Source organism: Podarcis gaigeae (assembly GCF_964106915.1).
Source record: "Podarcis gaigeae genome assembly, chromosome: 15".
Taxonomy (NCBI): Eukaryota; Metazoa; Chordata; class Lepidosauria; order Squamata; family Lacertidae; genus Podarcis; species Podarcis gaigeae.
The window spans coordinates 42,722,031-42,749,106 of NC_139692.1; the positions used below are offsets into that span (position 1 = coordinate 42,722,031).

Genomic DNA, 27,076 nt, shown 5'->3' on the forward strand with positions numbered 1-27,076 from the left:
TGTACCTACATTAAAGGTGAATTGGGTGCTGTGGGAGGATCTTTCATCCAGGCTCGCATACACATTTGGAAGCTGCCTATGGACAAACATTTTTAAAATAAATTAATTGGACAGCTGTTTGATCATTGCAAAACAAAGCATTGGCAGCGCACAAGGAGCAGAGGGAACATGGGTGTTGCCCACACACTTCCTTGCATTCACGCCACCTTGGTCTTCCTTGGGTCTATTTGGATCTCCCCCCCCCCCCGAGGCTTTTCTAGGATACCAAGTCTTTATGGTGGCACCCTCCAGATGTTCGACTCCTGACTTGTCACTGGCCAGGCTGCTGGGAGTTATTTTTACTACTTTTTATTTTATTTAACACAGTCTATATACAGCTTGAAGGGAGGGGAGAAACAACCCTCTAACATTTGGAAAAGCAGAAAATAAAACCTTAAAATTATCAATTGAAAACGTGTTTAAGTTAAAGGACCCCTGGATGTTTAAGTCCAGTCAGGTGACTATGGGGTTGCAGCACTCCTCTACTTTCAGGCCAAGGGAGCCGGCGTTTGTCCACAGACAGTTTTCCGGTGCACGGAGGACTGTGATGAGTGCCAGAGCGCATGGAAATGCTGTTTACCTTCCCACCGCAGCAGTACCTATTTATCTACTTGCACTGGTGTGTTTTCAAACTGCTAGACTGGCAGGAGCTGGGACAGAGCAACACGAGCTCACCCCATCGCGGGGATTCGAACCGCCAACCTTCCGATCAGCAAGCCCAAGAGGCTCAGTGGTTTAGACCACAACGTTCAAAAGAGGATCAAAATCAAAAATAGCTTAAAAAAATTAAGCATAGCCCAAGTCCTGCTCATTTGTTTGTGTCCAAAGAGACATTCTGGTTTTGGCTAATCCTGAAGACTCGACCTGGTGAGGATGGCGTTCATGGCATATTTCACACCCAGGGAACGGTCTTCTCTCAGGGCTGTGCTGTTTTTGTTGGCACTGTGAAAATCAAACAGATGAGCTGTATTATTCATTTATATCCCACCTCTTTCCCCAGAACGGGACTGTTACCTTTCTGCAGTACCTGATGACTCTAAAACAGCCTTCTCCAACCTAGTTAGTGGCCTCTGGAGATTCCAGCTCCCCCAGCCACCCCAATCTACTTTGGCAATGCGCATTAGTAATACACCAGGCATAAAAAAGTAATGCGCCAAACATGATCATTTGACCTGTCCGAGTCAATAGTTTTCAGCAGAGACTAACCACTTACTTGGTAACGTTAAGCATGAAGTTAGCGGATTCTGTGGGGAATTTTTTCCCATCTAGTTGCCAGGTCACTGAAAAATTTGCCTGTGCAGTAAATGAAAGGAGAGAGAGAGCAAGAATTAGATAATGAGAAAAAAAAAATCCTTCCAGTAGCACCTTAGAGACCAACTAAGTTTGTTATTGGTATGAGTTTTTGTGTGTATGCACACTTCTTCAGATACACTGAAACAGAAGTCACCAGACCTTCATATATAGTGAGAGGGTGGGGAGTTATTACTCAGAAGGGTGGTGGGAATGGGTGATTGGCTGATAAGTGTGGTAAACCTGTTGACAACTGCAATTGGTCTTACAGGAAAAAGCAAGGGGGGAGATGGCTAAAAACAGCTTATCATGTATAATGAGATTAGAATCCAATGTCTCTGTTCAGACCAAGTCTCTCCATGGTTTTAAGTATGGTAATAAGTAGCAATTCAGACACTTCTATTTCCAGTCTATTTCTGAAATTCTTTTGTAATAAGACAGCTACTTTGAGATCTTGTATAGAATGTCCTGGGAGATTGAAGTGTTCTCCTACAGGTTTCTCTGTCTTGTGATTCCTGATAACAGATTTATGTCAATTTATCCTGTAACTAGGGACGCAGGTGGTGCTGTGGGTTAAACCACAGAGCCTAGGGCTTGCCGATCAGAAGGTTGGAGGTTCGAATCCCCGCGACGGGGTGAGCTCCCATTGCTCAGTCCCTGCTCCTGCCAACCTAGCAGTTCAAAAGCATGTCAAAGTGCAAGTAGATAAATAGGTACCGCTCCGGCGGGAAGGTAAATGGCATTTCTGTGTGCTGCTCTGGTTCGCCAGAAGCAGCTTAGTCATGCTGGCCACATGCCCCGGAAGCTGTATGTTGGCTCCCTCGGCCAATAAAGCGAGATGAGTGCCGCAACCCCAGAGTCGGCCACAACTGGACCTAATGGTCAGGGGTCCCTTTACCTTTACCCTGTAACTAGATAATGAGTATTTAAGCAAAATAATCAAATCCTGCACTCGTCCTTCCACATTGAAGGTTGCTAAACCTACTGGCACATCTGGCATTCTGAGAAAGCGCTGTGGGTGCTGCATATATCAATATTCTCATGACTGCCTGAGCAGCTGGAATGTTCGGAAAACATTCCATGATGTCATGCAGCAGCCCAGCCAATGGCTAGCAGAGGTTGGGTGTCAAAGGCAACGGGCAGAAGTCTAGGGAGTAGCTGAATGCCTGCACAAATTGAACTTACGGTAGATTTCTTGAAGATCGGATGTCCAACCTTGCAGTGCAGAGATGAGAATAAAACTGAGACTGGCTGAGGTGCGTCACAGTGGATGACGGAAGTGGAAATCTGTTGAGATATGGGGGGAGGGGCAGAACAGGAATCTTCCTTCAATCCAGAATGTCCCAGAAACCCCCTTTGATACAGCATGCCCCTGAGGAAATAGCTAGGGACGCGAGACATTGCCTTAGACCACGTCAGACCCTTCAGCTATCTGTTCCGACCAGTAGCAGCTTTCTAGGGGGTCTGGCAGAGAAAGGCCCTTTCCCATCAGTTTAACTGAAAATGCCGGAAGTTAGAATTGGGACCTTTTGCGTGCAAAATAAATGCTATACCACTGAGCTGTGGCTCCTCCCCCCCTAAAAAGAAAACAAGATTCCAGTCATCATGGTTCTGAATTCAATAGAAAGCTGCATTATACTGAGTCAGTCTATTTGTCCATCTATGTTTCATACCTGGAGATACTGGGAACTGAGCCTGGGACTTTCTGGGCGCAAAAGAAATTGAGAAACCTTTCCTCGTGATTCTGAATATACCTTTTCCCCGTGTGAGACCCTTGGTCATATAGCTCAGTACTGTCTGCACTGACTGGCAGAGGCTCTTCAGGCTTCCCAGCAAGGAGTCATATCCCAGCCCTGCGTAGAGAGGCTGGAGCCTTAGGCACGCAGAGCAGGTGTTCTGCCAATGTGCTATAGCCCCCCTACCTGCCCAGATTGGGGTAAAGAAGACCAGTTAAACGCTGGGAAAGTTCAAAGAAAGACATGACCTCTTGGACATTTTTATAATGGAGGTTTGAAGGGTACTGCACAACCAGAGAGGTCATGTGGGAGTTGTCGCCGCTGTTGGACAGATAGATTTTCATTGCCAGTTCCTTGGTGGAGCCAACCACCAGTTCCTTCCTGTAATGAAAAAAGAGATAGTATTTCAAGACCCGCAGACACTGTACAAACAGCACAAGTCTTGTGACATCTTAAAAACTGAAGCTTTTGTCAGACAGCCCAGATCACGACCTACAGGACCGCCTCTCCTGGTATGCCCCGCAGAAGATCATAAGGTGCACAAATGACAACATTTTGGAGGTCCCAGGTCACTCAGGTTAGATTGGTCTCAACTAGGGCCAGGGCCTTTTCAGTACTGGCCCCGACTTGGTGGAACGCTCTGTCCCAAGAGACCAGGGCTCTGCGGGACTTGACATCTTTCCGCAGGGCCTGCAAGACAGAGCTGTTCCGCCAGGCCTTTGGCCAAGGCACGGCCTGACTCTTATGTTTCCCTCCCCTTATGGTCTTGATGTACCAGTTACTTTTAAAATGAGGCTGCATTTTAAAAACTGCATTTTAACTGTATTTTAAATTGCCCTGCCTTATGTTTTTACTGTGATTTTATTGGTGTTAGTCACCCTGAGCCCGGCTCTGGCCAGGGAGGGCAGGGTATAAATAAAATTTATTATTATTTATTATTATTATATCCACAAACGGTAGTGAAAGTGGGATCGCTGATAACCACCATGATACCAACGTGAGCCCAAATCATGAATGCACAATAAAAAGTATGTCTGGAAAGGGACATTTCTGGTTAAATTTATGCGCTTCCTCTATAGCATAGGCTCAGTGAATGGATTTTACTTCTCCCTGTTTACTTCCTCCCTGCTAGGAGGTCCCTATTCCCCTCCCAGACCTACAATTCCCAGAGTTCCCTGTGAAGAGGGATTGACTGCTGAACCACTCTGGGAATTGTACCTCTGTGGGGGGAATGTGGGACTCCTAAGAACTTTCAACACCCTCAACAAACTACAACTCCCACAATTCTTTGGGGGAAGAAGCCCTGACTAGTGGTAATACAGCGCTTTGAGTGGATGGTGCGAATGTGGCCTAAAATGGGGTTTTCCTTCCCCTATCTTATGGCCAAAAGCACATTACAAAAATAAAAACACATTCAGAAGACTCACTCCATTTCAACAGCTAAGCTCAAGCGAGGTGTGCAGACGGACTTGTCACCACAGTCTTCCATGACTGGCAGCTGAAAGGGACAAAAAAAGTGTATTATTATCATCTTTATCACTGTGGAAACTCTTGAAGCCAACCAGAATCCAAGCAACCTCAACCCTTCCCAAAAGGAGAATGGGAATGGCCCACGTTAGTCCTTCTCAGAGTAGACCCACTGAAATTAATGGCCGTAACTCACTTAGGTCTACTTTGTGTAGAAGTTGATTGGCTGACAACCCCACTGTGTGTGTCATCTCACATTTCCAGCCTCACAACAGTCCTGCAAAGTAGGCCACTCTGAGAAACGGTGACATTTTTGTTTTGGCAGGCCTAGCCAGATGCTTAGAACGTTGAGGCAATTTTAATCTGTTTTAGTATTTTAACTTTTCAAGTATGGTGTATAAATTTTAGGAAACAAAAAAATAATAATAACATGAACCCAGTGAACTAACTGCTTTGCATTCCGTTTGGTGCTGGAGCCCAGAGTATTCATATATCAATGGACAGATACGCTGGCATCAGATACCTAGTTTTGGTATCTGGTTTTTTTGAACTCCTTAATTTTGCATATGGAAGACAGTGGTGTCTACCAGGTCCCCCCTTTGGACTTGGGTTCTCTTGGTTAGGAAGGACACTTTTGACATCAGTTTGGTTTCTATGCAAGCTCCTCCCATAATATTAGGCCAGGGCTCAGACAACTCAAACAGCAGCCAGAAAACTGTAAATGGGACCACATTACACACCTTTCCAGGTGCCTTTCTCTGGGGGAATCTATAAAAAAAGTTGCAAAAAATCCTTTTTTTCAAAAAAATGTTTTGAAAAATATATTGAATTTACCATAGCTCATCATTGCCATCTAGTGTCACATTTGTATAATGCACTTTACAACACTTAAAATGTTTTATTTGCAGTGTAGCTGAGTCCTCAGATTAAGCTTCAACACCACACAGAAGCACTTTTGGGCACTCTGCCACAAATTAACAGATTATTATTATTATTATTATTATACCTTCATCCAAAGCTCACAGGGCAGTTTGTAGTATAAAGATTAGACAAAAGTAAAAGTAAAGGGACCCCTGACCATTAGGTCCAGTTGTGGCCAACTCTGGGGTTGCGGCGCTCATCATGCTTTATTGGCCGAGGGAGCTTCCGGGTACAGCTTCCGGGTCATGTGGCCAGCATGACTAAGCTGCTTCTGGCGAACCAGAGCAGCACACAGAAATGCCATTTACCTTCCCGCCGGAGCGGTACCTATTTATCTACTTGCACTTTGACGTGCTTTTGAACTGCTAGGTTGGCAGGAGCAGGGGCCGAGCAACGGGAGCTCACCCCGTTGCGGGGATTCGAACCGCCGACCTTCTGATCTTACTGGCAAGCCCAAGAGACTCTGTGGTTTAACCCAGAGCACCACCCGCGTCCCTTAGACAAAGCTAAGTCCCCTAAAAAACCATTATTTATATTTTGTTACCTGGTAATCCACTTCAGGTTTCTGATACATATCAAGCATAGGCTTGGGGTGGTCCAGGACTTTTTCTTCAGGGTCATGAAGCTCGTAAGTGAGGCGGAGAGTAATGTTGGAGTAGCAGTCATCAGTGCAGGGCTGATATTGAAGTTGAAAAAGGGACAGATGAGTTTGCAAGCAAGCCGGGCAAGGGTGGGGAACCTCAGGCCCAAGGGCTGAATGCAGTCCTCCAGATCTCTCCATACGGCCCCCGGGACTCTCCCCAAAACCACACCTCCTCCCTAACCACACCCTCTCTCCTCAGACCACACCTCTCACGAGCTCAGCTTGGCATCCTCACTGAGTCCATTTTCCTGGCTGGAAATGTGTCTTTAATCTGTCTTTTTGCTTGACTGGCATGAGACACGAGTGGACACTTCCTTTGTTCCTATGATCAAATAGTTCGACCCAGCTGAACACAGCTTTCTAGTTTTATTCCTGCTCTGGTCAAGCTCAAGACACAGCTCTTTTTAATCATCAAAGCATGAGGGGTGGGTGAACCTATCGGTTTTTGGTTTCTCCCACTTTGCAATTTCTAAATTCTCCAGCATTTTATAGTGCGGATTTCTCTGAACACACCCATTTTTGTATGCAATTTTGCACACAACTCTACACAATTTTGCATTCCCTCCCTCCACACACACACCAATTTCCATATGTTGTTTTCACAAATACTTGCCTGTTAGGCACACTTTAGTGCATGCATTTTTGTAAACGATACTTAGCCGGAAAAGTGCATTGCAAGCTTTTGAGAAGTGTGGTTTTTAAAGGATGTCTTTGTTGCAGTCCAAATATTTTGGAATCTGCAAATTAGGCAGGTTTACCTTTGAACATCAAATGAATTAACTTTCCCCCTCATTCCAACAGAGCACACAATATACAGCTCTTTGTAACAAAAACAAGGTGCCAATCCACATGGTTCTGAATTGAGATTTCTCTGCATGCAGTGCATTTAAAGAAAATGTAATGAAAATGATGTATAGATGGTATCTAACACCATCAAAACTTGCCAAAATATATAGGACAAGAACTAATGAATGTTGGAAATGTAAAGAAAAGGAAGGTGTCTTTTACCATATGTGGTGGACTTGTAAAGAAGCAAAGGCTTTCTGAGAAATGATATATAATGAGTTTAAAAAATTGTTTAAAAACACTTTTGTTAAAAAACCAGAAGCCTTTTTATTGGGTATAGTAGGTGAAGAGATACTAAGAGAAGATAAAATATTGTTTATGTATGCGACAACAGCAGCAAGAACTCTTTCAGCCCCAAAATGGAAACAACAAGAAGTACCAATGAAAGAAGAGTGGCAGATGAAGATGATGGACTTTGCAGAATTGGAAAAACTGACGGGAAAAATCTGAAACCAGCAATATCAAGTATTCCAAAAGGACTGGAGTAAATTTATATGATATTTGGAAAAACATTGTAAGCTCCCTTTTTATACTTATTTATCTCTTTTTATACTTATTTAATTTTTGAGGTATTTTGTTATGAAATTAATCAGATTTGAAAAATGTATAAAATGCTGGACATAAAGGTTAATTTTAAAAGCCAAGAGATGGGAGGGAAGGAAGTCAATAGGCTCTAGGGATCCAGAGAGTAAAGTGGAAAATAATGATGTGATTATATATTGTTAAATTGAAAGTTAATAAAAATCTTTTTTTAAAAAATGAACCTGCCTACAGTGCTTCTGCTAACCTGAACTACAGATCAGACCCCACGGAACATTCTCCAGGCAGATAGCACTGGGAAGCAAAAATACAGGTAGCCGTTCCCTGCTGATTGTCCCCAACATTTGAAACTAACAGGTAGATTGCTTCTAGACATGGAGGCATGGTTCAGCTAGTGACAGATCTATCCTTGATGCCCGTTGACTTTGCAGCAAAGATGGTGCTCTCAGGCCAACGTTTATGACTTAGGGGATTTCCACCACTGTGTCACTCCCCCCAATTTTAGCTGCTGCTTGGGTGGGCACCCACAGCGTAGAACTCGCTTTCTCCTTGCACTCACCAGGATGTGGAGCTGCAGTTCGGGACAAGAATCCCCAGTGTAGGAGGTGTCGCTGCTGCTGGAGAATGTTTGGTCCTCAAACTGCACTCTCTTCTTTTCCATCTCAACATCTAAATCCACAGTGTAGCGAAGAAGGAGGTGGGGCAGCCCTAGGAGAAAGAAAGAAACACTTGGCAGCGGGGAGGATGGTGAAAAAAGTCCAGGGATTAAAAAATTATTGTTGTTGTTGTTGTTGTTATACTGCTCTGTACCTGCAGGTCTCAGGGTGTTTCACAGGATAAAATCACAACATAAAAACGCAAAATACATAATCAAAATAAAAACAAGAACAACCCAATACAGTGGTACCTTGGTTCTCAAACTTATGTGAAATCGTTTTTATTAATTTTCCAATAAAAACATCCAATTAACATATCAAATTACAATCAATTAAAATAAAAAACTAAAATAAAAAACGACCAAATTATCATCCAAATCAGAGTTATTAATTTTTCGGGGATTCCCATAGTCTGGACCTTGAAGCATATCTCCAAATCTCAATCCTGCCTCTCCTCGTTGTTTCCATATTTTCCACATCTCGATTTTAACGCTTTAAAGTTCTCCATCTCTGGCTCTACAATTCTCAATCATGTCAGATATCACATATCCTTTCATCCATCAAGTACAGCTTTATTTGTGTATATATCCCTTGGTTCTCAAACTTAATCTGTTCTGGAAGTTCGTTTGACTTCCAAAATGTTCGAAAACCAAGGCGCAGCTTCTGATTGGTGCAGGTGCCCTGGAAACAACAGCCGACAATCACATCGGACGTGCGGCTTCCAAAAAATGTTCAGAAACCGGAACACTTCTGGGTTTTTGAGAACCAAGGCGCCACTGTAACCCCCCCCCAAAAAAACCCCACATTTTAAAAGGGCACTGAATGAATAATCTGCAACCTCCTACAGAAATGTGAACAGAGTTTAAGAATTGGGGTGTGAGAAGCAGAGAGAAATTGACATGGCAGATTCATCCAAAATACAGAGTCCGAATGGAAAATGAGAGCGGACTGCCCCTTTGCTTGACCTCCAACTGTAGCTTCGCAGAGCTGTTAGCGTACTTCACGCCAGCAGAAATATAACTTCCTTTTTGTTTGCCATTAGAGGAAAATTAAGTGCCAACCGTACAGCACAGCTGCTGCTGCGTCCCTGTTGGGCTAAAGTTAAGTGCTGCTAAAATGCTTGCCATGTGGGTGTTCATTACCTGTCTGCATGCTCCCAGGAGGGGAAATCCTATTGAAGCACAATCTGGCCGTAATGACGCCGTCGAAATGGACTATTCTCCCCGGGGTAAAGTGCATGGTGGGTTTCAGTCGAAGAATTGGCCTGGAGCTAAATGGAGGACGAGGGAAAGAAAGATAGGCTTGGCTTTAAAATCAAACCCCAAAGGCAAATGGAAGCATATAATATTTCAAGGACGGCTGCCTTTCTTGGCTGCCTCCGCAGAGTGCTCCAAATCAGCAGCTGCCCGGGTGATTATGGAGGGAGCAGAATATGGCTGGTATTTGGGCAGTGAGCTGGGGAAGTGAAAGGGGCATAGTTTAGGGAAGTGGGGAACCTCTTGGGCCAAATGTGGCCCCCCAGGCCTCTCTACCTGGCCCTTGGAACCGTCCCTAGCTCTCGTCCCTCACTAGCCCTGCTTCACATCTTCCTTAAGTGGTTTTGCCCAGCTGGAAATATGTCCTTGAACTATGTCCTTGAGAGCCAGTGTGGTGTAGTGGTTAAGAGTGGTAGACTCCTAATCTGGGGAACCGGGTTCGCGTCTCCGCTCCTCCACATGCAGCTGCTGGGTGACCTTGGGCCAGTCACACTTCTTTGAAGTCTCTCAGCCCCACTCACCCCACAGAGTGTTTTTTGTGGGGGAGGAAGGGAAAGGAGAATGTTAGCCGCTTTGAGACTCCTTAAAAAGGGAGTGAAAGGCGGGATATCAAATCCAAACTCTTCTTCTTCTTCTTCTTTGATAATGTCTCTCGCTTGTTTGGATGGAGAGTGGAGAGGGGTGTTCGTGTACAAAAAGTAGCCTCCTATACAATAGGGCTGGGCGATTTCTGGTTTTCAACACCGGAATAAATCACCAACTAGGCATCGCAATATACTGATATATCACAATATCTGTAAGCTATGTAGAGGCATTGGCTGGCTTCAGGGTCCATCCATCCGTCCCCACATTGTGATTTTTCCAAAGCACACAGACATCCTGATTCGCAATAGATTTGCCAGGTCAAAAATGATGAAACCAATATCATGATATGGATTTGAAACTGGAGGGAAGCAGGTGGTGTAAACCACAGAGCCCAGGACTTGCTGATCAAAAGGTCAGCGGTTCAAATCCCTGCAATGGGTTGAGTTCCCTTTGCTCGGTCCCAGCTCCTGCCAACCTAGCCGTTTGAAAGCACGTCAAAGCGCAAGTAGATATATAGGTACCACTCTGGCGGGAAGGTAAACGGCGTTTCCGTGCGCTGCTCTGGTTCACCAGAAGTGGCTCAGTCATGCTAGCCACATGACCCGGAAGCTGTACGCCGGCTCCCTCGGACAGTAAAGCGAGATGAGCGCCACAACCCCAGAATCGGTCACGACTGGACCTAATGGTCAGGGGTACCTTTACCTTTTTTTATTTTTTAGATGATACATCGTCCAGCCCTAACACACATCCTGATTTGCAACATATTGCCAGGTCAAAAACTATGAAACTGATATCACAATAAGGACTTTGAACCGGCTTTGAGCGATATATCGATAAATCGCCCAGCCCTACTGTGCAAAGATTATTTTTTAACCCGTTGCTCTGCCCACTTGTACATCTGCCCACCCCCCACCCTGCCTCAAAAGCTTATCAGAAGGGAAGGAGGTTATTGGGCTGAATAACATTCCCACTCCTGGTCTGGGAGGGTGGGAAGGCTGAAATTCTCCATCCCTGGCCTAGAAGCTGCTGATTTGATCAGCTCTGTACCATCCAGCTCTCCCAAATTTACTCTGGACAGTCATGCACACCAACACTTCAACACCCCAAATTGCCAACCCATGCCTACCCTCATGACTGCATGGAAAAGGGGGTGAGTTCTGAATTTATTTGGCACGCTGATGCTAGACACGTTTCCCCCCGACAGCTGGAAAATGTTTTTTGTCTACAGAAAAACTCAGCTCAAGAAGACCGCAGACCAGAGGGGGTTTTAGTCTCTCTTTTCCCCAGGAGAAAACCCAAAGATCATTACTACCTACCGGAGCAAAGTAACAGAACCTAATGATCCAACAATAATATCGGGGAGACCGTCCGCAGTGAAGTCTAATCCACCAGCCACAGACCTTCCAAAATACATGAGTCCAGGCGGACCGGTTTGAGCAGCTCTTATCCTCTGGAATAAGAAGAGGGAAATAGAAAAATGGTAGGTAGAACCACAAACACCACTTTTGAGATCCTTTAAGGATATAATTGCAATAATTAAATAATGGAAGAGGGTTTCCCTTGCATGGGACAGTTAAAGGTGCGCTGTGAGGGACTAGTCAGTGTGCCATGAGAAATAAAAGGAGTCTTCATAATCATTTAAAGCCCCCCTCAAGGCGAGCACAAAATAATCACCAGAGGCTCCGCGGTCTGACTCTGTGGGCACCCCCCTTTCCAATCATAGAGAAACAAAAGGGTAGAGCGATATCTATAGAAGAAGCTTCTAAGACCTAAATCATACCATACATTTTAAACAGGCACCACCATTCCACTTTAAACAGCCAGAGCTCTCCCCCCCCCAAAGGATTCTGGGAACTGTAGTTTGTTAAGGTGCTGAAAATGGGTTGGAGACACAGGCACACGACCTCTCATTCGCCACACAAAGATGAAATATGCAGAGTGGTTTAACAAGGCTCTCTTGCAATTATAGCTCTGTGAGGGGCACAGAGGCATCCTCATAACTCTCTCAGCACCCATAATTCTTTGGGGAAAGCTGAAACTTTAAAAAGTGGCATTGAAGTGTTTTAAATCAGCAAGCCTCAAAGCTTGACCTTCAGCCTAGCAACTTTTGAGATAACACGGGCGCTGGTACTCATGGGCTTATCTCTCATTAGTGGGAAAGAAGCTACTTTCTCAAAGGCCAGTTTTGTTACCCAGAGACCTGGGTCAGGGAACTGTTTTCTTCGAACAAGAAAACCATTTTCGACTGCTTCACTCATGTGATAAGTCAGCATCCTATATTGCTGCTCAAAACAGCCCTTTGTTCAGAGCCACGAGGATAGTGGTACCTGGGGTTAAGAACTTAATTCCTTCCGGAGGTCTGTTCTTAACCTGAAACCGTTCTTAACCTGAGGTACCACTTTAGCTAATGGGGCTTCCCGCTGCCACCCCGCCAACGAAGCATGATTTCTGTTCTCATCCTAACCCAAGGTACTATTTCTGGGTTAGCAGAGTCTGTAACCTGAAGCGTCTGTAACCTGCAGCATCTGTAACCCGAGGTACCAATGTATTATTAGGGGAAGGGTCATATACCTCAAGGGCAGAGCGTTTCTTTTGCAGGCAGAGAAGACCCCAAATTCAATCTCCAGCATCCCCAGGTAGCTTGGGAACCACTACCCTGGAAAGACACTGCCAGTCAGTGTAGGCCAGAGCTTTCCAAACGTTTCACGTTGGTGACACACATTGCAGACATGTACCATTTCGCATGACACAGCAATCCAGTTTTGCAAGCAAACCGGAGGTTAAACTAGCGCCAGCGGTCAGCAAACTTTTCCAGCAGGGGGCCGGTCCACCCATCCTTCAGACCTTGTGAGACTTTTACACACAAAGCTGGTGAGACTTTTACACACAAAGAACAATGCAGAGCGATAGACGGATAGACGGTTGGTTTTTGGCTTCTCTCGTTTCTCCCTCCTCATCAGTTTATGAGTGCATAAAGGGGTCAGAAACTTTTTCAGCAGGGGGCCGGTCCACCATCCTTCAGACCTTGTGGGGGGCCAGACTATATTTTGAAAAAATATTAATGAACACATTCCTATGCTCCACAAATAACCCAGAGATGCATTTCCAACAAAAGCACACATTCTACTCATGTAAAAACACCAGGCAGGCCCCACAAATAACCCAGAGATGCATTTTAATTAAAAGGACACATTCTACTCATGTAAAAACATGCTGATTCCCGAACCGTCTGTGGGCCGGATTTAGAAGGCGACTGGGCCGGATCCGGCCCCCAGGCCTTAGTTTGCCTTCCCATGAACTAGCCCCTTTCCAGCCCCGGGATGAGTGTGGGGAGCATTCGCACAACACACTTGCACACTGCAGCTGACACAGTAACTTGTCGCGACACACGGTTTGGAAAGCTCTGGTGCAGACAGGACTGAGGAAGGTGGAGCAACTTGTCGGCATTTCCGCGTTCGACTGAGCTGATAAAGCTCATCTTCCGGCTGGGTACTTGGGAATTATCTCCAACGATAATTAATGACCTGAGCCTTTGATGAGGCTCAGGCACATTCCCATTCAGCAGAGAATCCAAAACAGCTCGCGGAAGTGATGAGATTTATGGCTACATGCTATGCTTTATTACTAAGCTACGCAGGGAGAAAGAAATACATCCTCTCTCTGTGAGAGCAGAGAGCAACTGAAAAACAAAGGAACAGGAAACCACTAACGTCACATCCGTCTCCCATCTCCTGTGAGACTTCCAACAGCCTGGAAGGTCTCTGGAATGTAAACAGAGTCTTGTGACTCCAAAAGCACTGCACAGTGACAACACACAGAAACTAACCGTCCACGGGCCAGATTTAGAAGGCGATTGGGCCGGATCTGGCCCCCGGGCTTTAGTTTGCCTACCCATGAAGTAGCCCCTTTCCAGCCCCGGGAAGAGTGTGGGGAGCATTCGCACAACACACCTGCACATTGCAGCCGACACACTAACGTGTCGCGACACACGGTTTGGAAAGCTCTGGTGCAGACAGGACTGAGGAAGGTGGAGCAACTGTCTAGCTCAGCATAAGGCAGCTGCTTTGATGCCCTGCTGCCTTCTCTCTCTGCAAACTAAGCAGAGTGAAGGCTCAATAAATGGCCGACATGCTCTAATCTCCTTGTAAACAAATCAGGAGGGATGCTCAATAAACAAGCCATCTGGAAGCAGTGTCTCCCTCTTTCTTTCTCCGAAATACAATTCCACAAGGCCCCCTTACCTGGGAGAAGGGATCCCGCAACCCCTCCTTGCCGCCATTAAAGATGTAAACACTGCCAAAAGAGCTGGGGCTCGACCCATGGTCCTCGAGGGGGGCGCCAATGGCAACATCTCCAAAACCATCCTGGTCCACGTCACCAATGCTAGCCATGGCAAATCCAAACCTGGAGAAAAGGGACCCCAGCTGGCCGTGTAAGTGTCGCTGTAGAGTAAAGTTGTTGGCCTGGGAGAAAGCAGGAGAGAGGGGGAAAGGGGAAAGTTACATGAAAGTGCTTTTTGTCTGCTGCTTCCACCTATTGGTGGAGGTTCCTTCAACTGAATTTACCAGGCCAGGACTCAAGCCCTTAAAAACTTGGGACCAGTTTACTTGAGGCATCCCCTTACCCCATCACTGAAATCTGCAGAACTGGTACTGTTACAAGTGTCACATGATCCTCATTCTGCTCTTGTAAGAAATCAATCTTTTAGCATAGCAGATGCCTTCACTGTACTCTTTTTGGATATATAATTTTTTTATTGAGTTTTCATTTTTCTACATTTCAAATCAAACATTTTTACAAACTTTGAAATATCCAACGGCTTCCCTTCTTCTCCTTCCATGGTTAATATCATACTTTCTTGCCTATTTTACTAAAACCATTCAAATCAATTTTCCACTTTTACATCAATCAAATATTGTTTACTCTGTTGAATTGATCTTAATGCTGCCAGCGTTTTCAGCTGTGCACAATTATTGTGTACAATTCAATAAATATTTTCCACTCTTCGTTCTTCTTACTCTCTTATTCTGAGGGTTGAACCTGCAAGTTCTGCATATTCTACGTTGCCAAACCTCTTCGCAAGGAACCTCACTCACTTTCCATTGGAACTGGGTGGGCCCATTGGGAGCTTGCTTTCATTGCTGCCGGACCCCTTGGCATCCTGGTCACCCCCAGGACCATCAAAATACCTCCAAGCTACCCCTAAGCTCCCAAGAGCAGCAGCCGGGTTGCTGTGATTGCAGCGCCCGCTTCCTTCTCCCCTCACGGCAAACCGGAACATTTTTTGTTCAGGGAAAGCTATCCAAAACATGTCAAAGTTGATAGGTGTTTTAATTAGTCTCTCTCTAACCCCCCCCCCAGCCTAACCACTGATTTTAACTATATTTGTATTTAAAATATTTTTTTAAATCCTGATTTTAACTTTGTCTTTTGCTGGCAACCCCCCCCCCCTTTTGGGTAAACTGCTGAGAGTTTCCGCTTACAATCAAGCAGAATACTGTACACATTTTGCGAAATAAAAATAAATAATAAATGCATTTGGAAGGACTCTCTTAGTTGTTCCACCGCCCTCAGATTTCGGAGCAGCGGGAGAGGGCATTTTCTGCGGCAGCTCCTAAGAATTGTGTAGAATTCTGTCTGCTGAAGACACTCTTCTGTATTAAACTGTATTAAACAGGCAGCCTGTGCAATCTTTTTAGCACAGGTGTAAATGGGACGCAGGTGGCGCTGTGGGTTAAAGCCTCAGCGCCTAGGACTTGCCGATCGAAAGGTTGGCGGTTCGAATCCCTGCGGCGGGGTGCGCTCCCGCTGCTCGGTCCCAGCGCCTGCCAACCTAGCAGTTCGAAAGCACCTCCGGGTGCAAGTAGATAAATAGGGACCGCTTACCAGCGGGAAGGTAAACGGCGTTTCCGTGTGCGGCTCTGGCTCGCCAGAGCAGCGATGTCACGCTGGCCACGTGACCCAGAAGTGTCTCCGGACAGCGCTGGCCCCTGGCCTCTTGAGTGAGATGGGCGCACAACCCCAGAGTCTGTCAAGACTGGCCCGTACGGGCAGGGGTACCTTTACCTTTACTAAAATGTGCAAAGTAGGATGTTTTACCTGGCTATCCAAGCGATAAAGGTAAACCTTTCCTTCCTCCCCTTGCATATGGAAAAATGGAGCTCCAACCAGCAGGTGATCTATAACCCCATCCAGGTCGATGTCCAATTGGCAGAGCTCGGAGCCGAAATAGGACCCAATCTGCAGCGCAAGAGAACAAACACCGGTGGGATTTCTGTGCCAAACGCTTCCAAACGCTGACCACAAAAAGGCATCCACTTACTCTTTATATCTATCCATCTATCTATCTATCTATCTATCTATCTAGATACATATAAAGAATATGGATATGCTTGATTTAAGTTTTGCTCTCGAGGGCTGAAGGCAATTAGCTTTTACAATCAGAGAATTCAAGATTTAAACAGCCACAATTTTATTTATTAAATTTGTGTACCGCCCTTCATCCAAAGGTCACAGGGCGGTTCACAACATGAAAATTCAAAATGAGGACACAAAATACGTAATAAAAAGAAGAAAAAAGCCAAAACCAACCCAAAAACTCCCTTCTCGCAAATACATGTTTAAAGACATAGAATGTTAATCAGCCAAATGCCTGGTTAAAGAGAAACAGTTTTTCTGGGTGCCTAAAGATAGGTAATGAAGGCACCAGACAAACCTCCCTGGGAAGAGCACCAGTGGCGTAGCATGGGTTATCAGCACCCGGGGCAAGGCAAGTAATTTGCGCCCCCTAACCCATGGATTTGCGCCCCCTAACCCGTGGATTTGCGCCCCCTAACCCGTGGATTTCCCTAACCCCCAGATGTTGCGCCCGGTGCGGCCGGCCCCCCCTGCACCCCCACGCTACACCACTGGAGAGCACCCCACAGTGTTCCATGTAAGGACAGAAATTGCTTAATTGATTTTCCTAATATGCTGCCGCCGCTGCTGTCTACTAATTTTCCCCTCACAACATGACCACAAACCAATGGTGGGCAAGGCCAGAAGCAGACAGAGAGTCAGGATGCTGTCAGCAGCTCCTGGCTGGTTGCCCAGGAGAGCATAAAGACAAGGAAAAGTTTCTTACAGTCCTTTTTAAATTCAAACTTTACAGAGAAAGGCTATAGAACCCAGCCTCTTGGATAATGGCGCTGTCCCGAGTGAGTCTCCACCCCTTGCTCTCCTACTTCTTCATTTGCCATCACCATCATCTCCTCTACAAGCCCTCTGCCTTTGAGCTCTTTGCTCTCCTACTTTCAAGGCCCGCCAGGTTCTGGGAGATGGAGGGTCTGGGATGCTTTCTAATGACAACGTGTCAGCCGGGTGTTGCTCTGGCTCTCTTATGATTTCCCAGCTTTCCCCCTCATCTGCCTCTGAGCTGCTACCTTCCTCAAATCCCTGTTGTAAATCTATACTGTCTTCCTCTTCCTCCTCCCTGGAAGGGGAGGTGGTCTCCATCAGTCTTCCTCTGCCCAGTCCCTGACACAGAGAGATTAATGCACAATTTATCTCTATACAGTAGGCTAGTTTCTATCCTTGCCAACAAAGGTCCGTATAGTTGAAGCCATGGTTTTCCCAGTAGTGATGTATGGAAGTGAGAGCTGGACCATAAAGAAGGCTGGTTGCCAAAGAATGGATGCTTTTGAATTATGGTGCTGGAGGAGACTCTTGAGAGTCCCATGGACTGCAAGAAGATCAAACCTCTCCATTCTGAAGGAAATCAGCCCTGAGTGCTCACTTGGAAATACTCCTCAAAAATTAGATACGGCTTCTTATAGTGTCAAAATCAACATTGTGACATAATACAGTGGTACCTCGGGTTACATACGCTTCAGGTTACAGACACCACAGGTTATAGACTCCGCTAACCCAGAAATAGTACCTCGGGTTAAGTACTTTACTTCAGGATGAGAACAGAAATTGTGCTCCGGTGGCACGGCAGCAGCAGGAGGCCCCATTAGCTAAAGTGGTGCTTCAGGCTAAGAACAGTTTCAGGTTAAGAACGGACCTCCGGAACAAACTAAGTACTTAACCCGAGGTACCACTGTATATTAAAATGTAGCTTATTCAGTTGACAACCCAGTCCAGTATGTACAAAATACAAATCCTATTTTGTCAGTGCTGTAATATATTCATTTCTAATTTCTTCAACTTCTTTTGTATTTTTCTGTCTGACGTATTCCTTATAAGAGTGACATGAAATGATCTTCTAAGTGTCTAATCTATCAAGCTGGTAGACAAAAGAAAATGGCACTGTTCGATGGTTGGCACAGGCAGACAAGACAAGGATTACTGGATATTCCCTTCATCAGCTGTGCATAACTCTAAATCATATAAACATACACACTTTGTAATATAATAGCTACAAGAATTCCAAAGAAACATACAAGGGTATAATAAATTCACATCCTTGTATATAACAAGGAATCCAGGAATCCTTGCCTCGTCTCCCTGTGCCAGCATCTACCAGTGACAGTTTATTTTGGTTTCGGTGAGGAGAGTGGCCTGGGTCAGGCTCTGGGGGCCAGGCTTCCTCCCCCCTTGGCCGTAGATAAGCAGTACAAAGAGAAAGCAGTCTCTTACCAGTAACATAAATGTTTAATCAATGCAGCGAAAGAACAAGCGTCCGTTCTCGGAGTGCACTTCCTTCTAGTCACTTCCGTCCTCCCGTCTCCTAGCCACCTGATTTCTCAACCACTGAGCCTTTTGCGAAGCCACCTTATCTAATCTGCTAGCCTTGGGCCTGAGAAGCTGCACATCTTCCGGTGAGAGAGTCTGCTATCTCACTCTCTTCCTTTTCTTCTCCTTGCTGTTCACTTCCCAGTTCTGCCCAGCTATTATCTTCCAAACTGTGCCCCTCGGCAAACCGTTGTTCCAAATCAACTACTGTGGAGTTTCGGGATTCTGGCCATGAGCAGGGGAAGGGGTAGGATCCCACCATTTCTCATCAGAGTTGTACTCCTCAGCCTGGTCTCTGGGGGTGCAGAGAGGATGTGGCTAAGGAGGAAGAATGGTCTGGGGAGAGCCCACAGGGTCCTGAGGTCCCCAACCCTGAGCTAGAGACAAGGCTGCCATTATTAAAAAGAAATCCTGTATGTGCTTTGGTTTGTAGAACAACGGCTAAACGATTTCTTAAGTGGCCCAGCGAAACCAAGTGGGGTGGGTGGGTTGAGAACCGCTGGTCTGCAGTCAACTCTGCTGAGCCTGGCATCCAGAAGGGCACTGATCCAGGAAATGCCTAAGAGCAAATGAGAAGACGAGGAGAATCTAAGGCAGGCGCTGTGGAAGAACCAGCGATGACATACCTGTTCCCCTTGGAGGATCTGCTTTAAACGGTCTCCTTCGAACACCATCACTTTTCCCTTGATGCTGTGTCGAGGGGCCCCCGCCACAACCAAAGTGCCGCGTGGCGTGTCGATCGCGCCAACGCTGTAGCCTGGAGGAGAAAGAGACCAGAAGCAGAACTTCCTCAAGGTCAAGAAGAAGATGGGAAGCTGGTGGAGATTTTAAACACAAAGGACAATGCAGAGCGATAGACGGATAGACAGTTGGTTTTTGGGTTCTCTCGTTTCTCCCTCCTCATCAGTTTATGAGTGCATAAAGGGGTCAGCAAACTTTTCCAGCAGGGGGCCGGTCCACTGTCCCTCAGACCTTGTGGGGGGCCAGACTATATTTTGAAAAAAATAATAATGAATGAATTCCTATGCCCCACAAATAACCCAGAGATGCATTTTAAATAAAAGCACACATTCTACTCATGTAAAAACACGCTGATTCCCGGACCATCCGTGGGCCAGATTTAGAAGGCGATTGGGCAGGATCTGGCCCCTGGGCCTTAGTTTGCCTACTCATGGCATAGACAGTGCTTTTTTCTGGGGGGACACAGGGGGACTCATACCCCTAAACATTCTGTGAATCTAACGGGAGAAGAAACCCAAACATTTAAAATTTTTAGTTTCTTCTCTAGCACGGTGAATCGTCAGCGCCACCACGGAGAAGGCCCTCTGCCTGGTTCCCTGAGTTATGTTATTGTTATTATTCACCTATATGTGTCTTATATTTATGTTATTTCTTTCTTATTATCCTTGACGTAGTATGTATTGATGATACAGTGATACCTCGGGTTAAGTACTTAATTCGTTCCGGAGGTCTGTTCTTAACCTGAAACTGTTCTTAGCCTGAAGCACCACTTTAGCTAATGGGGCCTCCTGCTGCCGCCACGCCACCAGAGCACGATTTCTGTTCTCATCCTGAAGCAAAGTTATTTACCTGAAGCACTATTTCTGGTTTAGCAGAGTCTGTAATCTGAAGCGTATGTAACCTGAAGCGTATGTAACCTGAGGTACCACTGTAATAGAAAATATATATATATATTTTAAAAAAGAGTGGAGACTTTTCTGAGGGGGGGCGGAGCACTACGCCACTACCAGCCATTGTTCGTCTCCCTGCCTGCCACCCTACCAGTCCCAAATGGGCGCTGGGGGCTGCTGCATCCAGGAGCAGATGGAGGGATACAGGTTCCTCGTCAAATCTCCCCCCAGGGGGCTCTGCCTTGTGAGGGAAACGGTCAGAAAACAGTTGGGACGAAAGAAAGCTGGACCTCTTCCCGTACCTAACTCCTTGAACATGGATGAAGATAGATGACTCTGTCAGCAATGAAGATACATATCTCAATGTCCTTCTACGGGCCAAGAGTTGCATCGATCTGTTTGTTCTCACACTCCCAGTCGATCAGCGCTAAGTGGATGAAACCCATTCATTCGAAGCCAATTGAAAGGGCTGTAGTAGCGCAGCGGCAGAGCACCTGCTTTGCATGTAGAAGGTCCCGAGTTTGATCCCCGGCATCTCCAGTTAGGACTGAGAAAAAGATCCTTTGCTTGAAATCCCAGAGAGTTGGGCCACTGATCTGACTCAGTATCAAGTAACCTCCTATGTTCCTGTTTATTTCAACCCTTAATACAGAACCACAAAGACTAGAATCTTGCTTTCTTTATAGGGGAACTCAGTGGCAGCATGTCTGCTTTGCGTGCAGAAGGTTTGATCCTCCTTGAGGCAACACTCTGTGCTGACAATATGGAGCTAGATAGACCAACTGTCAGACCCTGGAAGAAAGTAGCTTCCTGTGTCCCTGAAAGTTCAAATCATTCAGAGGAGTTGCGGAACAACAGTCATCTGAGAGGGTCCTTACCTAAATAGCCGTTTTTTGCACCCTGTGTGCCCATTGATTCGTTCAAGAAAACCACAGTGTTGTCTGCCCTGTCGTAGAGAAGAACCCCTCCGGCCCAGTCAAACGCTCCCACAGCACCAAAAAGTATATAGCGCTGAAACAAATAGCAGTTGGGTCAGTGAAAGTTTAGCTAGTAGATATATAAATAATAATAATAATAATAATAATAATAATAATAATAATAATAATAATAATAATAATTTATTATTTATACCCCGCCCATCTGGCTGGGCTTCCCCAGCCACTCTGGGCGGCTTCCAAAAAAATATTAAAATACTGTAGTACATCAAACATTAAAAGCTTCCCTAAACAGGACTGCCTTCAGATGTCTTCTAAAAGTCTGGTAGTTGTTCTTCTCTTTGACATCTGGTGGGAGGGCGTTCCACAGGGCAGGTGCCACTACCGAGAAGGCTCTCTGCCTGGTTCCCTGTAGCTTGGCTTCTCCCAGTGAGGGAACCACCAGAAGGCCCTCAGAGCTGGACCTTAGTGTCCGGGCAGAACGATGGGGGTGGTGAACGCTGATAGATATATAGATCCCCTGCTTCTCTTTCTCTCTCTCTCTCTCTTCTCTCTCATCTGTCTATCATCTATCTATCTATCTATCTATCTATCTATCTATCATCTATCTATCTATCATCTATCTATATCTGGGTTCCTTTTTATTAGTTATCCCCACCTAAACCAGGGGGCATCCTGATACAATAATAATGATAATGATAAATTTTTATTTATACCCCGCCCTTCCTGGTTAAAAACCGGGCTCAGGGCGGCTAACAACAAATTTAAAACACTTAATTATAAAAGCAGCATAAAATACGGTATAAAAACATGAATAACAATAACATTCAAAAATCAATTAGATAATCCCCAGGGCTAGCTGGCTGAATTGGTCCTACTTGGGCCAGCAAGGAGGCCAGGGGAGAATTAGCTGTGGGGTCTCAGAGTGGGTGATCTTCATAAAAGGGAAATAAAAGATCAGGCTGAATTCAAATTAAAGGCCAGGCGGAATAGCTCTGTCTTACAGGCCCGACGGAAGGAGGTTAAATCCTAATATGGATTAGGGTTGTCATATTCCCAAAAGTGAAAATCCAGACAAAGTTAGTAGCCCTGATATAGATTGAAGGAATAGGAGGAAATCAGATCCTGTCATGTGTTGCAATAAATCGATGTTTTGTTTTTTAAAAAAATGTTATTTTAGTCTTAAATATTGTTTTTGTTTTGAATTACATATGGGGGCGCCATATGTAAATTACATAATATTTTCAGTAGCCGCTTGTAAGCCTTTTCCTCCATTAATTTAGGCAACCCTCTTTTCTAAAGCCCTCCAAGTTAGTGGCCATATTTGTTTCTTGCAGTGAGTGAGTTTCAGGGTCTAACTATGTGCCGTGTGAAGAAGTCCTTTCTTCTGTCTTTCTTGGTGGCTGTAGTCCCACGACAACTAGAGAACCACAGGCTTCTCATCCTTGGTTTAAGAAGGCCTATGCCCAAACCTGAAGTTAAATAGGTCTTTAAAAAAGCAAAGAAACTCAGATAGCACTGGCTGCCCAGTAAGTTCATAATTCCTGCGTTGCAGCGGGTTGGACTAGATGACCCTCGGGTCCCTTTCAACTCTGCAATTCTTTGTTTCTATTGCCTACCTCCCCCAAAAAACCCAACACCACATTTTTACCTCATGCAGGAGGTGAACGCTGAAGCCACTTTGGGCCAGGTCGAATTCCAAGATGGCACCTTCCGTTCCTGAGAAGGAAAGTCAGTGTGGTATATCTGAGAGGGTCAAAGCTCAATAGCAGAACACCTGCTTTGCATGCAGAAGGTCCCAGGTTAAATCTTTGGCGTCTCCAGTTAGGGCTGAGAAATATTCCTTGCCTAAAACCCTGGCGAGTCCCTGCCGGTCAGGGTAGACAGTACTGAGCTGCATACATAATTTTATTTTGTATGCTGCCTTTTCACACAGTTCAAACCGTGCTCAAGGCGGCTTGCGACCAAGGGCGGGAATTATATAACTACAACATAACAAAAGTAGTCATGAAAATTAAGACATTAGAGAACTTTAAAGTGATAAGGCGGAAAATATGAAAACAACGAGAAGAGGCAGGACTGAAGATTTGGAGATATGCTTCAGAGGTCCAGACTATGGGGAGACCGGAAAAATTAATAATTACAATTTGGAATACAATTTGGTCTTTTTTTTAAATTTTAGTTTCTTGTTTTTAATTGGATTATGATGCGGATATGTTGATTGGCTGTTTTTATTGGAAAATCAATAAAAATGATCTTTTAAAAAAGAAAAATAAATAAGGCATTAAAAAAATTCACAACCAAATGGAACAATTTCCACATAAATCGCAACAAGATGTAAAACAAAGATGCAAAAAACCAACAGCAAAAATCTCCCCCACACACAACAAAACCCCCCAGCCCCAATGGAACAATGGTCTTAAGTTGCTATAAGACAGCTTCCTATATTCCTATATCAACCCTTTATTTAGGACCATGAGTACTAGCACCTTACTTTATTTTTAAAGCCCTCTGTCAGAGCACCTGTTTTGCATGCCAGGTTTAAACCCCAGCACCTCCAGGTATGGTTAGGAATGTTCTGGAGAGCTGCTGCCAGCCAGAGCAGGCAAACTGGACTAGATGAACCAAGGATCCGATCTGGTGTGAGGCAACTTCTGATGTTCTGCTCAGGAGGACATCCTGGCTCATAGCTTACTCTCTTAACCATACATTGAAAAAGGGAACGTACAGACTTTTAGTTTCCTTTGCTGTCCTTTGGGTTCGTTCCCCTTCCCCTTCAGCTTTGGTTTAAGCAGTGGCGTAGCGTGGGTTGTCAGCACCCGGGGCAAGGCAAGTAATTTGCTCCCCATAACCCAGGTAGGGGCAGGTAGGGGCAGAGAGCTGCGAGTGCGAGCGCCCCCTCCCCAGATGTTGCGCCTGGTGCAGCCGGCCCCCCCTGCACCCCCCACGCTACGCCACTGGGTTTAAGGCAGCTTTGCCTAAGACCAAATACCCCAGTGCCTCACCTTCAATGCCAATGATCTTTTCCTGCAGCATAGACAGGAGGACAGCTAGGGCAGAATAATTTGTCACGCGGAAGAGGTGACTTTCATCCGGGTCGGAGGCGATCAGCTGCAGCTCCTGCAGTGCTTTCGGCTTCTCAAAGGCCTCCCCGACCTGCAGAGGACACCCCAACCCAGGCAATACTGGATTTGAATTTTATTATTACAGTCACAGACCAGTTCCAGCTCACTTACAACACAGTCATACCTCGGGTTGAATGTGCTTCAGGTTGAGCGCTTATTATTATTATTATTTCCCTTCACATGACCAAAACCCACTGGGAAAATGCCTGTAAGGTCCTTGCTGAATGCAAAACTCACCCCAATGGCGTAACGTGTGATGCCTGCCTCCCTGGTCGAACTGATCACCGTTTCTATGTCCAAGGGGTCTAAAAAAATCTCCCCATCTGTCAACACAACTATGATCTTCAAGGCATTCAGCTGCGACCCATAGCTTGGGTTGAAGATGGAATCTCTGTTGAAAACAGAAAAGGAAAAAAATGACTGTTTGGTTTGCAAGCTTTGGGGCAGAATATCCTAGAAGCAGACCTCTGGGTCACACAGAGTTCTTTCTCGGGGTTCCCATTAACTCACAGGACATGCTGGATGGCAGATGCAGTCCAGGTCGTGTTGCGCACTTGAGTCATGGCCTTAATTTTTTCCAGGGCGGCGCTGCCCCTCTCCTCTTGCAGGTCAAATTCTGTCTGGATGATGTCTCCATACTGAACCAAGGCGAAGACGCACTGGAATAAAGAAGGAAACTGTGAGCAGGCGGAGATTGCGTTCAGGAGATGACACACCCGCCCTGGTCCCTGACAGAACCTCGGCACATAAGAATTTAAGGTCTCAAATATGTAAATTAAATGTACAAGGCAAACATGTACATAAATACATAAACCACATGTCTGAAACAGTACAGGAAGAAGTCCTGAAACCGTTTTAACTCTCCCAAACTGGCCAAATGTTTCTCTGCAAGGAGGGAGGAAATGAAAAAAACCTCCTCATTGTCTCTTGCACTCACAAATCCTGCCTTAAGGGCACATTTAAGGTATGAATAGGGTGAGCCTGTGACCTGGCTCAGGAATTAAGTGTTTATCATTACAAAAGAAAGGCCAGCCTGGTCCAATCAGTGACCATTGACAGGTTTTCTGCCAGACAGGATTTTTCTGGAAACCACCTCTTTCTGTGATGGATGTATGATGTTTCTGGGGATGGTCTGGAGTTTGAGGGTGGGCAATTTCAAAAGTCTACATTTTGTTGTTTAGTCGTTTAGTCGTGTCCGACTCTTCGTGACCCCCTGGACCAGAGCACGCCAGGCACTCCTGTCTTCCACTGCCTCCTGCAGTTTGGTCAGACTCATGTTTGTAGCTTCGAGAACACTGTCCAGCCATCTCGTCCTCTGTCGTCCCCTTCTCCTTGTGTCCTCCATCTTTCCCAACATCAGGGTCTTTTCCAGAGAGTCTTCTCCTCTCATGACAAGATTTTGTCTACATAAGTCTACATAAGGGCAGGCAAACCTTTTATTCTGGGTTCTCCTCTCTCCTGCATGTAGTGAGGACCCTGTTGCAACAGTTTTAATAAATATCAGGCTTACTAGCTGCTTTGCTTCTCAATATTCTCTGGTTGGCCTCTGTTATTTTCTCCTACTGATAGGGAACCCACTTAAGGACTCTGTACGGGCTCTTGGATACCCCATAAGGGAAAAAGGGCAGGTTTTGTTACAACACCATCATGAACCCAAAAGGCAGAGGCAGTCACCTCCAAACACTTCTCGTAGGACGTCTTCACCAAGCTGTAGGTGAAATTCCTGGCTCGCTCGAAGTCCGGCGGGTCGATGCTCCCGGAGCCATCCAGGACCAAGGCAATTTCAGTCCGCAGGTCTGCCGCGGAAAAGATCATGAGATGGACCGTGGAAAGAGGTTTAATCCAGAGCCCTTACTGGACTAATTTTAATACATGATTTCTAAAAGTGAGAGGTTTGGGGGCCATTCTATACCCTTGGACCAAGGCACCCTGCTCTCTAAGCACAAATGACTGTGGACCGCTGTGGTTGCTCTGTAGTGAGGGAAAGGTAAAGGGACCCCTGACCATTAGGTCCAGTCGTGGCCAACTCTGGGGTTGCGGCGCTCATCTCACTCTATAGGCCAAGGGAGCCGGCGTACAGCTTCCGGGTCATGTGGCCAGCATGACGAAGCCGCTTCTGGCGAACCAGAGCAGCGCACGGAAATGCCGTTTACCTTCCCGCCAGAGTGGTACCTATTTATCTACTTGCACTTTGACGTGCTTTTGAACTGCTAGTTGGGCAGGAGCAGGGACCGAGCAACAGGAGCTCACCCCGTTGCGGGGATTTGAACCGCCGACCTTCTGATCAGCAAGTCCTAGGCTCTGTGGTTTAACCCACAGCGCCACCCGTGTCCCTGTTCAGTAGTGAAGTGTGTGGCAAAGCCAGGGTTTTTCTTAGGCGGGGTCCCCCAAAACTTGTTGAGGTTTATTTGGTAGATCGCCCCCAAACTTGTTGAGCTTTTTTTCAAAATCATGGGTTAAAATCCCCCCAAAGGCATTACGGGCAAGCTTTTGTTTGGGGGCAGAACCTCAGTTAATTAAGTATTTTTAATGCTTTTCAATAGTTTTTGAGGATTATGGGAAGCTGTGTGCTACCCCCCTTTGGCTTCGCCCATGCTGGGGACTTGAACCCGTGGATGATCAGAAACCCTCTCAGCTATAATAAGGACTTTTGGTATTTGAGACCTGTTCTGTGCTGCTGAGCCCCTGGGC

General features: G+C 45.8%; 1 protein-coding gene across 1 annotated transcript in view; it reads right to left on the reverse strand.

The window, feature by feature from the left end:
• The window catches only part of ITGAE (integrin subunit alpha E), a gene marked incomplete at its 5' end in the record, with an annotated part of 46,674 nt that overhangs the window by 12,238 nt on the left and 7,360 nt on the right, over window positions 1-27,076 (reverse strand). Inside the window, 19 exons of the mRNA XM_083715372.1 lie at window positions 10-76; window positions 904-981; window positions 1,253-1,332; window positions 2,515-2,616; window positions 3,314-3,446; window positions 4,493-4,563; window positions 5,998-6,129; window positions 8,042-8,190; window positions 9,281-9,408; window positions 11,296-11,429; window positions 14,221-14,442; window positions 16,079-16,219; window positions 19,321-19,451; window positions 21,204-21,336; window positions 22,912-22,979; window positions 24,266-24,416; window positions 24,623-24,776; window positions 24,896-25,044; window positions 26,060-26,181. Of these exons, the coding sequence (XP_083571498.1) occupies window positions 10-76; window positions 904-981; window positions 1,253-1,332; window positions 2,515-2,616; window positions 3,314-3,446; window positions 4,493-4,563; window positions 5,998-6,129; window positions 8,042-8,190; window positions 9,281-9,408; window positions 11,296-11,429; window positions 14,221-14,442; window positions 16,079-16,219; window positions 19,321-19,451; window positions 21,204-21,336; window positions 22,912-22,979; window positions 24,266-24,416; window positions 24,623-24,776; window positions 24,896-25,044; window positions 26,060-26,181 (2,345 nt within the window). The remainder of the gene's footprint in view (window positions 1-9; window positions 77-903; window positions 982-1,252; window positions 1,333-2,514; window positions 2,617-3,313; window positions 3,447-4,492; window positions 4,564-5,997; window positions 6,130-8,041; window positions 8,191-9,280; window positions 9,409-11,295; window positions 11,430-14,220; window positions 14,443-16,078; window positions 16,220-19,320; window positions 19,452-21,203; window positions 21,337-22,911; window positions 22,980-24,265; window positions 24,417-24,622; window positions 24,777-24,895; window positions 25,045-26,059; window positions 26,182-27,076) is intronic.